The 12,372-nt window shown below is 44.4% G+C and overlaps 3 protein-coding genes across 6 annotated transcripts in view; all 3 read left to right on the top strand.

Moving 5' to 3' along the window:
• The window catches only part of LOC135645334 (uncharacterized), an 87,246-nt gene extending 85,923 nt beyond the window's left edge, over window positions 1-1,323 (top strand). For all 4 annotated transcript variants that reach the window (XM_065163631.1, XM_065163632.1, XM_065163633.1 and 1 more), the window contains 2 exons: window positions 289-397; window positions 486-1,323. In XM_065163631.1, coding sequence (XP_065019703.1) covers window positions 289-397; window positions 486-878 — 502 coding nt within the window. In that variant the 3' untranslated portion in view covers window positions 879-1,323. The remainder of the gene's footprint in view (window positions 1-288; window positions 398-485) is intronic.
• A 937-nt stretch (window positions 1,324-2,260) lies between these two features.
• On the top strand, window positions 2,261-4,691 carry LOC103994597 (beta-amylase 3, chloroplastic). The gene is made up of 4 exons (XM_009414978.3): window positions 2,261-2,895; window positions 3,173-3,383; window positions 3,493-3,603; window positions 3,688-4,691. Exons 1-4 carry the CDS (start codon window positions 2,366-2,368, stop codon window positions 4,483-4,485), a joined length of 1,650 nt encoding a protein of 549 aa, XP_009413253.2. The 5' UTR covers window positions 2,261-2,365; the 3' UTR covers window positions 4,486-4,691.
• Window positions 4,692-4,754: 63 nt separating this feature from the next.
• On the top strand, window positions 4,755-7,445 carry LOC135644144 (pentatricopeptide repeat-containing protein At1g62914, mitochondrial-like). The gene has a single exon (XM_065161605.1). It carries the CDS (start codon window positions 4,755-4,757, stop codon window positions 7,443-7,445), a length of 2,691 nt encoding a protein of 896 aa, XP_065017677.1.
• Window positions 7,446-12,372: the final 4,927 nt, after the last annotated feature.

Genomic DNA, 12,372 nt, shown 5'->3' with positions numbered 1-12,372 from the left:
CTCCCGTTATGTACCTTCTTTCTTTTTCTTTTTTCTCTTTCTTTTCCGGATATCCATTTGTTTTGCTTGGAGCATATTTGTTCTTGCATCTCGGTCAGTAGTGGAACTGTTTTGATATAGGTAATTTATTCATTTTCTAGGTGTTGATTGGAATAAAACCTGATCATTAGATTAAACTTTAGTTGTTTGTCCTAACTCTTCGGCTTCTACTCGATTATTGGTACTTGATAACTGCATCAAAACATCATTTTATGAACCTTATAACGAAGTATGAATATCCTGTCGTAGATATGTTTCCGTTGGGGACATAGCCCATGTCGGCGGTCATCCACCAACTGTTGCTGCTGTCTACCGTGACTCTGATCGGAATTTTGCACTTCCTGTGGGCTATGACCTGGTAAGTCTTCTATCATATCCAGAATTGACTCTTGCATATGTTCATCATCATATTAGGGCATGCTACTCATTTATGTATATACACACAGGTATGGAGGAACTGTGCTGAGGACTATGCTGCTCCTCTGACAATTTGGCTACCACGAGCACCGGAGGGATATGTTGCCGTTGGATGTGTGGCGGTGGCTGCGTACGAAGAACCACTGCTTAATTCCGCATACTGTGTGAGTGAAGGGATAGCTGAGGAGGCACTATTCGAGGAGCAAATTGTGTGGATGGCTCCAGATTCTTATCCGTGGTCTTGTTACATATACCAAGTCCAAAGTGCGGCCCTTCAGTTAATGGCGTTGCGACAGCCAAAAGAAGAGTCTGAATGGACGCCTATGAGAGTCTGTGACTATCATCAGTCTTCGCGAGCATTGGAAATTGCACAGGATGAAACTTTGAGTTCGAGAGGGAAAATAGTAAAGGAGGTTGGCTGATTGAACAGTGTCAAGAGGTAAGAATATATATATAATTGTAAGCGGCATGTGATTTGGAGAAATTTCTTTCAGCCAACACTGAGTGTAACACAAAACCCGTGATAAAAGCATTGTGGCGATCGCGTGGTGTTGGTTCTCCCTGCCCTCCTACGAGCGTAACACGGTACCCGCTGCCCCTGCTAGCCAGCATAACTTTGTACGCTAGTAGTGTCAGCCAATCAGCCTTTGTACTCTTTTTTTTTTTTTTTTTTGTATAGTAGAATTTGGCACCAGCTTTACAGGATTGATGTCAAATCGAGAACTTGCTCATCCTGGATTAATGTGGGTGGACTGACGCTTTAATTTCGATGTTTTATATTTAATTTTATTTTCTTGAATTTGTAGATTTCTTCTAAAGCTAATCAGGCAGTGCAAACGGGGCGCCCCCATTTGTGTTTTCTCTTAAGTCTTACATGGGTGTTTACCATCTTCAGAAATGTTTGTAGCAACTCCTCGACGGTGGATCCCTTAATTCTTTCGAGAAACCAACACCCACGCGATCGCCACGTACGTGGGTTTCGTTACTGCTGCTTCCGAGTCCAAGTTCTCAGTGTACGTGTGTGTGGTCATCTGACTCTTACTTCGTACCGAAGCTATAGCGGTGCATTCAGATCGACCATCTTCGAACAGTGCTTGGGAAGAAGCTGTTTGCATGGCTTGATTGTTCATCCGGCACACGTTCAAACTACGCAGACTCTAGCCGAGACAGCTCATCGGTTCTACTGCACTTTCGTGTCGCTCAAAATATATGAACCACAAGCAGAAAGATAAGGCTTGTTTAGCTCCACACGCACACTCTTGGTGGGAGTCGTCGGTCAGCTTTGTTGTCATCACCAATTACCAGCTGAGAGCCACAAGGCTCCTCTTCTCCGAACCATGTGTTCTTGGTGATGTAGACTCGTTTGTCACGCTCGATCATTCTGGTCCGTTGCAGGATCCTATAGCAAGATGCGAGTTCCACATATCATCTCTTCCCTTGTCGCATGATTGGCATCGTCACATACTTAATTCGCGATGAATTCGGTACCTTCGTCGTTTGTCATCATCTCGAGGCCAGCAGACTGCTTTCCGACGGACGAAGCTGTGAAACCGAGCGGTCGATCCCCGCCCCCTGACAACCCTGTAACGAAAAAGAGAAACAGATGGGTTGTACCCTTGGTCAAATTTGACACCTCGTCAGTAGGCGTAAACAAGCTTTGGTTCTTATAGTAACAACAACAATCGGGAAGGGTCAAATCAAAGACTGAGTCATCCAAACATATGGTGAAGGGCAACGTACCGAAAGAAAAGAGTGCCGAGAATGATTACTCCAGTGCACTTTTCCCCCCTTTTTTCCCGTCTGAGAGATACCCACCACATCGGCGCTCTTGGAACAGTCCTCATCTCTTTCTATATGTGCACGCCCCTTCGCCCTTCTCCTCCCCCCACACCCCCCACTAGATACTGTCATGGCGCTAACTCTACGCTCATCGACCTCATTTATGGCCCCTGTGGATTCCAAGACCCACAGGGCCTCCGACGAGTTACCCGGCAGGCTGGCTTTCGACGTCCGCAAGCCCGCAGGCCGTCTCCGAACTTTGAAGGCCTCGAGGCAGGACGTGATCGAGCGAGGAACGCTGCTGCAACATACGGAGCAGGCGGCTGAGCTGCTCCACGGCCCCCCTACAGCTCATGGAGATCCAGGAGCGGGCACCTCCCGGGTGCCGGTTTACGTGATGCTGCCGCTGGACACGGTGTCGCTCGCGGGCGGGCTGACCCGGGCGCGGGCCCTGAACGCGAGTCTCGTGGCGCTGCGCAGTGCCGGAGTGGAGGGCGTCATGGTGGACGTGTGGTGGGGGTTGGCGGAGAAGGATGGGCCTCTGCGCTATAACTGGAAGGCCTATGCCGAACTGGTGCAGATGGTGGAGAGGAACGGGCTCAAGCTTCAGATGGTCATGTCCTTCCACCAGTGTGGCGGCAACGTCGGAGACAACTGCAGGTTCGATTCCTACCACTTTTACCTGTTCTTGACGGTGGCTTTCTCTGTATGTATGTGTGTGTATATATATATATATATGTGTATATATATATATATATGTGTGTATATATATATATATATATATATATATATATATATATATATATATATGAGAGAGAGAGAGAGAGAGTGTTTGCGCGCATGTCAAGAAATGATTGCACTTACATATAGCGAGGGAGGGATAGGTGTTTGAAGAAATGACTGCAGTACTAACTCTGTGGAATGAATGGTTTGGCAGCATACCGCTACCACCGTGGGTGCAGGAAGAAAGGAGCAGGAACCCGGACATCGTGTACGCCGACAGATCAGGGAGGAGGAATCCAGAGTACATCTCCTTGGGCTGCGACATGCTGCCGGTGCTGAGGGGCCGAACTCCCATCCAAGTCTACTCTGATTACATGAGAAGCTTCCGCGACAGATTCCGCGACCATCTCGGCAGGGTCATCGTCGTAAGCCACCGATCGCTTCATCATCTGAAATCCATATATAACATCAAGCTCTGCCGGCACGTACACCCAGCATAATCCATCGAATGAAATCATCGTCGTTGTGTTTCAGGAGATTCAGGTAGGAATGGGACCCTGCGGGGAGCTGCGGTATCCGTCTTACCCGGCGAACAATGCAACCTGGAGATTCCCTGGAATCGGCGAGTTCCAGTGCTACGACAAGGTAGAAAGATGATCTTAGATCACAATAGATTGGATTAGAGCGTTGCCAGATTCTCATTTTTGGTGCATCCTTGCTTCGTCGCAGTATATGAAAGCTTCTCTGCAAGCAGCTGCAGTTTCCGTCGGCCGCGAGGAATGGGGAAACGGCGGGCCGCACGACGCTGGCCACTACAACCAATTCCCCGACGACACCGGCTTCTTCCGAAGAGAAGGAACATGGAACACCGATTACGGCAAATTTTTCCTGGAATGGTACTCGAGCAAGCTATTAGAGCACGGCGACCACGTCCTCGCTGCTGCTCATGCGATCTTCCATGGCACGGGTGCTAAATTATCAGGGAAGGTTGCGGGGATCCATTGGCACTACCGAACTCGATCCCATGCGGCGGAGCTGACCGCAGGGTATTACAACACACGACACAGAGACGGATACCTTCCCGTAGCTAAAATGATGGCCATGAGGGGGGTGATCCTCAACTTCACCTGCATGGAGATGAAAGACGAGCAGCAGCCCGGTCATGCCGGCTGCTCCCCGGAGCTTCTGGTCCGGCAGGTCAAGCAAGCGACGGCGGCGGCGGGAGCAGAGCTTGCGGGGGAGAACGCGTTGGAGAGGTACGATGGGTCGGCGTACTCGCAGGTCTTGGCGACGAGCAGGGGCGGCGACGGCATGGGTTTGACCGCATTCACGTACTTGAGGATGACCAAGAAGCTGTTCGAAGGCGAGAATTGGCGGCAGTTGGTGGCGTTCGTGAAAAGCATGTCGGAAGGTGGAAGGAGGGTTGTGCTACCTAAGAGTGACACCGCCCGCTCCGACCTCTATGTTGGCTTCGTCGCCGGTGCCAACAGGAAGCCAAAGGTTGTTGACGCAGCTGTTCGTCGGTGAACGGAGGAACAGATGTCGATCCACGTGCAGGTGAGGTGTTCTTGGTACTGCCTATTGCATCAGTGTGCCGAGATATGAAGCCAAAGGTTTGAGAGAGAAGGCGTTCCCTTGCACATCTTGCTGTTCGTCTCTGTTCTCTGTTTTGTGACCGATGAACACATTCGTCATCACTTTTTTATGATTTTATTAGGTATTTTACCGATGAATTCTACGAAATCTATCACTGTATTGTGCGAGGGGTTGGTTCTAAAGAAGAGAAACATGAGGGCATGCACGTAATTCTGACCCAAAAACAAATAGAGTTCCGCGGCTCCCATGCCGACCCCCCTCCCCCAATGCTCCCTGCCGCGTTCCGACGCGCCCGCCACCGGCCTCCTCCGCGACCGCTGCCCCAAGCTCCCGCTCCCTCCTTCCCCCCTCCAAGCCCACTGCCCACCAACTTCTCGACTCCCTACGCCGTCTGCGCCTCCCAAGGCTTCGATCCTATCGATCAATTCCTCCCTCCCCGAACCCTCCCTCGTTCGCCGAGCCGCCGCCACCTCTACCGCGAAACCCTACTATCCCTCGCTTACGTCCTCAAGACTGCGCCCGGCCGCCTCCACGACCTTAAATCCCTCGCCTTGGACGGTCTCCGCGCCGCCCCCCTCGCCCGCCTCCTCTGCTCCTTCCCCCGCCACCAGCCTGCCCTTGCCTTCTTTGACGCCGCCCTCCCCGATCTCTCCGCCGACACCGTCAGCTCCTGCTGCGAAGCCGCCCACCTCGTCGCCACCATCGGCGACCCCGCCCTAAAGCCTCTCGCGCAGGACCTCCTTGCCTCCCTCCTCCGGCGAATCGGACCCGGTCGTGCCGCCGAGATTATTCATTGGATCGACCGCCACCAGTCCCACTACCCCGCCCTACACTTGGTCCTCCACGGCTTCCTCGATGCTGGAATGGCTTCGGAAGCTGTGGACGTCTTGGCGCGGATCAGGAAACAGGGGGAGATTCCGAGCCTCACGGCATTGGCGATCCTCTTACGGTTGCTATTTCGAGGGGGTGATTCGAGAAAAGCTTGGAAACTGTTCAAGGATATGATCGGAAGAGGCCCCCGCCCAAGCTTCAGGACTTTCAATGCCATGATTCTTGGGTCGTGCCAGAAAGGGCACGTCCGTGTGGGTGAGGGGCTTCTACAAGTGATGCCAAGGTTGCATTGTGAGCCAGATGCTTGTAGCTACAACATCTTGCTCAAGGCACATTGTATTTACCGTCGGACTTCATACGCCTTTGACTTGTTTGATTCAATGCTCAGTTCAGGATGTGCTCCTACAGTTGTGACATATAGTATACTGATCGATGCCTTGTGCCATGAAGGGAGGATGGAGGAAGCAAGAAAACTTTTTGAGGATATGCAGAAAGAGGGCATCCAGTCTAATACGATTACTTACAATGTTCTCATCGATGGGCATGTAAAGGCCGGGCAGATTGATAAAGCAAAAATGGTTTATCGACAGATGAGGGAGAAAGGATTCATGCCCGATTGCTACACATTCAACATATTAGTTGCAGGCTTCTATAAGTTCCACAGGGATTGGGAGGATGAGGTCACGCTCTTGTGTGATGATTTGTTTAAACCAGAGTTGTGTTCTGATGGGTCGATGTTGGATGTATTGGTTTCAAGGTTTTGTTGGGATGGACGGTTGGATGATGCCCGAGAGCTTCTGCAGAGTGCGGTTGAGCAGGGCGTGGCCATCAGTGTTGCTGGATTTAACTCAGTTATCACAGGCTTTAGCAAGGAGGGTCTTGAAGAAGAAGCTTTTTGTTTGTATCAGACTATGATGGACCTCGGCCTCTCTCCCTCGGTTTCCACTTGCAATGCCTTGATCATTGGCTTGTGCAATAGGGGAAGATTGCAGGAAGCCAGGGAATTAATAAATAAGATGACAGAGAAGGGTTTTTTTGTGAATGTATCTGCTTTCACAATCTATATAGATGGTTGTTTTAGAGTAGGTGATGTCACGGCCGCTTTGAGGTGCTGGAATGAAATGGAGAGACAAGGGATACATGCAGATGTGGTTGGCTTTTCGGCATACATCAACGGCCTTTGTAGGGCTAATTACATTGATGAAGCACAAAAGGCTTTCTACGAAATGTCTAGGAGAGGACTAGTCCCTAATAATTTCACCTATAATTCTTTGATATCTGGATTTTGTAGAGTTGGTAATGTAGCTGAGGCATTGAAACTTGAGAGGGAGATGAGACAGAATGGCCTTTTCCCTGATATCTTCACAAGCAACATAATTATTGATGGATTATGTAGACAAGGCAGGATGAAAATGGCAAACAACATGTTGATAGGAATGTACACTAACGGCTTAGCCCCAGATGTTGTAACTTACAATACTTTCATAAATGCATACTGTAGGGCTTTTGATATGGTTAATGCAGTCAGATTTGTCAACAAGATGTCTTCCGATGGTTTTGAACCAGATATTTTCACATACAATATATGGATCCACAGCCTCAGCACCAACCGTATGATGAATCGAGCCATGAAGATGCTAGATGAGCTTGTCTCAACAGGTTTTGTTCCAAACACAATTACCTATAACACTTTCATGAATGGTATTTGCTGTGACATACTTGATCGTGCTATGATTTTGACTGGAAAATTGCTTAAGATGGCCTTTGTTCCCAATGTTGTTACTGTTAACCTGTTACTTTCTCATCTCTGCAAGCAAGGGCTGGCAAAGAGGGCCCTAATGTGGGGAGAAAGACTTTGTAATGTCTCCTTCACCTTTGATGATGCCACACAGAATATATTAGACAGGGCCTGCAGAGATGTGCAAGAGGGTGCAGAAATTCCTGTGGAGTCAGGAAAAGGCTTATTTTTGGAATTTCTTATGCGGATTACTTATGATTTCTTATGCAAGAGCAGACATTTAGAATGTAAACCATCAATGATCACAAGACGTCCAAGATGACGGACGCCAGATAGTATTTTGGTATATGCAGCCTATGTGGAACCTCACAAAAAAAGGTCTGTCTGGAACGTGCTATGGCATTTGTACCACTCTGGATCTGGTCTGCTACTGGATCTTGGTTGGACCGAAAACCATGGTATTCAAATCATTTAGGCAGACCTTATTTAAATTTCTTGTATTTAGCTGTATTGTCTTGGTTTGCTATAGTAACCCCACACATCTGATTATCTGAAAATGTGCATTTGTGTGAGTCTTCATGAAGTATTTTTTTCTCTTTACTAAGTTAAAAAATTGCTTGGTTCTGGAAGACTAACGTTTCTGTTGCTTTACCTGGGATCGGACTTTCTTTCTCCATGTGCCATTTTTTTAGAAAAATTTTCAATTATCATACACCTCTATGCTTCATTACTCCCTCGTCTTGGGGCCCTTACATGTTTGCTTAGGATATGATCTTCTTACGTGTGCTCTAGACACATGCAAATACTTTAAGCGGATGCTTATTTGTATTTCCTGGTTGATGTGCACCTCGTTCTTTAACATATAACATGCTCAGCAGCCTTGTTGGAAGCTGCTAGCGTTACATTAATAATGTTATCTTCAATATTGATGATTGTCATAGTTTCATGGCTTTCTCCTACAATTGTATGACAATATTTCTGGCAGTTTATGGGGGAAAAAGGTTCATCAGGTTCCTACAGAGTTCACTGGTGGCATGCAGAATATTCTAGCAGTGTATGATGCTGTGCAATACAATTCTGAAGTGTGGCTGTGTGGAAAAGTGGAAGTATATAGAAAGGATTACATCAAATTCTACTACCTGGATTACTGATATGTGTAGAAGTCTTAAATTGCTTTCTCATTGTTGTGGGTGGTGGAAAATACCAATGATAATCTTTCCATGTGATAACAATGAAGATTTGAGAACATGGCAAGAAATGTCTTCAGGGAGCAATTATCGTGTATCTGTATGTTTATAACCTTAAAAATTACAAATTAAATTCATCTACACCTATATCCTTTATAGTCATGTGTTGCATATTACTAATGTTGTGACAGGTTCTTTCATAAACTAAGGAGAAATAGATTTATTATTTCACCTATTGCTTTGTCATTTCCAAATGACTTCAAGCTGCTTATTTTTCTTTACTGTTCTAGCTTGTAAAATGGGTATAAGTTATTATGTTCTCAACATCATAAAGTATTACAGCTTTTCATAAGTAATTTAAGAAACAAATCTTGAGATGACAAATTGATGACTATCATTTGTTGCTACTTGTCTTATGTGGGTTACAATTTTAATTAATTCCTTTGCACCTGTTTTTTGAAGTTTGATGTCATTGCACCTAATATACTGAACCAGTTCGATGTTTGTGTAAAATTATGCATTTTTCCCTTCTTTGTTTAATTTAAATAAGCTTTTGTTACCATATGAGATGCATAAGATGTTAGCCTGTCGAAATGCTATCAGAACTCAAAGTATCATCTGCCATTTTTTTGGTTATTTGTGGTGTAAATGTAATGCCTTTTTTCTTGGGAAACATTCTATAGGTATTATGTAGCACATCTGAATGAATACCAGCTCTTTCTTAGGATGATTTTTTGCATAAAATAGACAATGATAATATCATTTGTAATAATCATTGTGCCCCCGAGTATCAGTGTCACTGAATTGGCCACCGTCTTGAGTGCACACTAAAAACTTTGATGACATGGACAATCGTGGATATCATGCTTCTTTTGATGTTTAAGCTGACAAGACTGACCAGTTGTTGGTGCTGATATAACCTGATAATTCACCTATTCATTTGTGTTCATGGAAATGCTGTTAATGGTATTTTTGTTAGAGCATATATCAAGCTCTTCATGCTTTATGTTCCGCATCATCACCTTAGTTCTACATCATCTAGTATCATGCCATTCTGAAGTAACTTAATTAAGTTGTCTCAAGGTTACTAGTGGCTTTAGTGTTCTTTACATGATTGAAAAGGTACGAACCATATATAGGGGCCGCAATATAAATGGGCCCTGAAGACTTGCCAAATACTTTTTGGTAACTTAAGCCTCCTGAATTTGCTTATACTCCCGCATCAGATACTTGCGTCCATGTGAACAGCAAACAATAGGCTGACCTTTCTTGATGATTCTGAAGTGTACCACCCAGCAATACACTAAAGTGTCTACTCTCAGAAGTAACTTAGTTAAGTTTTTTTTTGTAAAAAATAAATAATTGTGTTGTTAAGTGAAACCATTACTGAGCAGCATATCTGAATTTTTTTCCCCAGCTGAAACTACTAAAGGAAAATCTTATGATATCGCTCCAATGTTGGATGTAGCGTATATCGAAAGATTGTTCGTAACTGGTGCTCTGGATGAATTAAGGGTCTGTTTTAGTTGTAGTTTTCAAGTAAGATTCTAAGTCTATTAGTGGTTTTGCTAAAAGTTTCCTATATATAAACTCAAAGTGATATAACTTTGATTTCTCTTAGAGCAATCAAAGTTTGAAGAAAATGCGGATCAGCCACAAAAACCATCTATTTGAGTTTCGAGCAATTGGTGGCCAGTTAACTTTGTCTAGTGATTTAGCTTGTATGTTTTCATTTCTTTTTACATAAATTCCTAAAATCAGGTGGAGCTTTCCATGAGGGAGAAAATTGGAAATTGAAGATCTAGTTTGCTATGAGGGAGGGAAAATACCCAGATATACTGCAAGATCATTTATATAGATGGCTGTATTGGAGTAGTTGATGCCATAGCGACGTTGAGATGCTGGAACGAAATGGAGAGACAAGGGATACAAGCGGATGTGATTGGCATTTCAGCATATATCAATGGCCTTTGTAGGGCTAATTCCATTGATGAAGAACAAAAGGCTTTCTACAAAATGTCTAGGTGAGGATTAGTCCCTGATCATTTCACCTATAATTCTTTGGTATCTGGATTTTGTAGAGATACATAATGGCCTTTTGCCTGATATTTTCACAGGCAACATAATTATTGATGGATTCTGTAGACAAGGTAGGATGAAAATGGAAAACAATATATTCATGGAAATGTACACCAATGGTGTAGCACCGGATGTCATAACTTACAGTACTTTTATAAGTGCATACTGTAGGGCTCTGGTTTTGAACCAGATATTTTCATATACAATATATGGATCCACAGCCTCTGCACCAGCCTTATGATGAATCGAGCCATGAAGATGCTAGATTAGCTTGTCTCAACAGGTTTTGTTCCGGACACAATTACCTATAACACTTTCATGAATGGTTTTTGCTGTGATGTACTTGAGATCGTGCTATGATTTTGACTGGAAAATTGCTTAAGATGGCCTTTGTTCCCAATGTTGTTACTGTTAACCTGTTCCTTTCTCATTTCTGCAAGCAAGGGCTAGCAAGGAGGGCCCTAACGTGGGGAGAAAGACTTCGTGAGGTGTCCTTCACATTTGATGATGCCACGCAGAATATATTAGATTGGGCCGACAGACATGTGCAAGAGGACACAGAAATTCCTTTGGAGTCTGGAATTTCTTATGTGTGTTGCTTATGATTTCTTATGCAAGGGTAGACATTTGGAATGTAGCCGTTGATGATCACGAGCCTCTTTGTTGATGGAATTGACAAGATTTCAAGATGACAGATGTCACATAAGTATTATGTGGTAGATGCAGTCTATGTGGCGCAATGGTCGTATTATGTGATCAAGGTGTTCTATGTGGCACGCTGGTCATATATTCTGGATGGAAATGCCTACCAGCCACCCACCACCTTAGCTGCTTCATACGGTGCAAAAGACCCACTGCTTCAAACACATGAAACACATTCAACTGCAGGTCAGGTGCTCTTTTTCCTTGAAAATTTTACGGTGGCTTCATGGGAAATTAGCTGTTAAGAAGTTATGTGGAACCAAGTGCAGCTTAAACCTGAAGGTTATGATGCTTTCTGATCACACTTATTGCGACGGACATCACAGAAAGAAGATTTTGATTTTAGGATCAAGTAATACTTTCATCTGGGATGAGGCAGGATGTTTTTGGTTTCTACTTTCCAACAAATGTGAACCATCAAAAGATGGTAACTGATCACAATTTTTTTTTTCTCTTTATTAATTGGTTTAGGACACTTTGGACATTAAATTCTTGCAAAATTTTCTGATGGATCCTTGCCTCGCTTTGAGTTTTTCCTGTGCCTTTGCCAAGTGGAATCTAGAAAGATATGGCAGATGGATGGGCACTATTGATTATGAAGTCTTTGAAAACTGCTACATAAAGTTCTGATAAATGCATGTTTATCTGAGGAAAAGCTTTGATAAATGCTTCAGACAATCTATGTGTTCAGTTCACCGATTGATATGTTGTGACTGCAAGGACAAACTTATTCTTGTCAAGTGTACGATACCGAAAAATGCCAGTTATGGATCTGCAAATTCAAAAAGATTCATCTGTCTAAACTATCCTCCTCATGTCTTGATCACCTAATTTGGTTATCAAGGATGAACTCTTTTATCTCTCAGGTTGGATGTCAATTTCTGGTTTGCCTAACAGGTTTTGGCATGTGGTGTCCCTCATGCGCCTTGGATACAAACTTCGTTAACATGCTTGACATGATCTCATTTTGCTCAGACCAGGTTAATTAATATGGTGCAGAATTTGTGCTACCCTAAGGTAGGTGTCAATCAAGCTTAAAATAGCAACCAGCTTGAAGGAGAAGTTTGGCCAGTTGGAATACAGACTTCCATCAACATCTCTCTCTCTCTCTCTCTCTATATATATATATATAGAGAGAGAGAGAGAGATAATTTTATTTCAGTGATTCAAACAGCGATCTCCTGAATGAATCGAAAATAAATAATCGACCACCTTGTCTGAGGCTTCTTTATGGGTAAAAGGAAAAAATAGTATGTGGGGATATCTAAAGAAAAAGAACAG

Source organism: Musa acuminata, chromosome BXJ3-8 (assembly GCF_036884655.1).
Source record: "Musa acuminata AAA Group cultivar baxijiao chromosome BXJ3-8, Cavendish_Baxijiao_AAA, whole genome shotgun sequence".
NCBI classification, from domain to species: Eukaryota; Viridiplantae; Streptophyta; class Magnoliopsida; order Zingiberales; family Musaceae; genus Musa; species Musa acuminata.
Note: the sequence above shows the minus strand (reverse complement) of the source record. Positions and strands in the feature narration are given on the sequence as shown.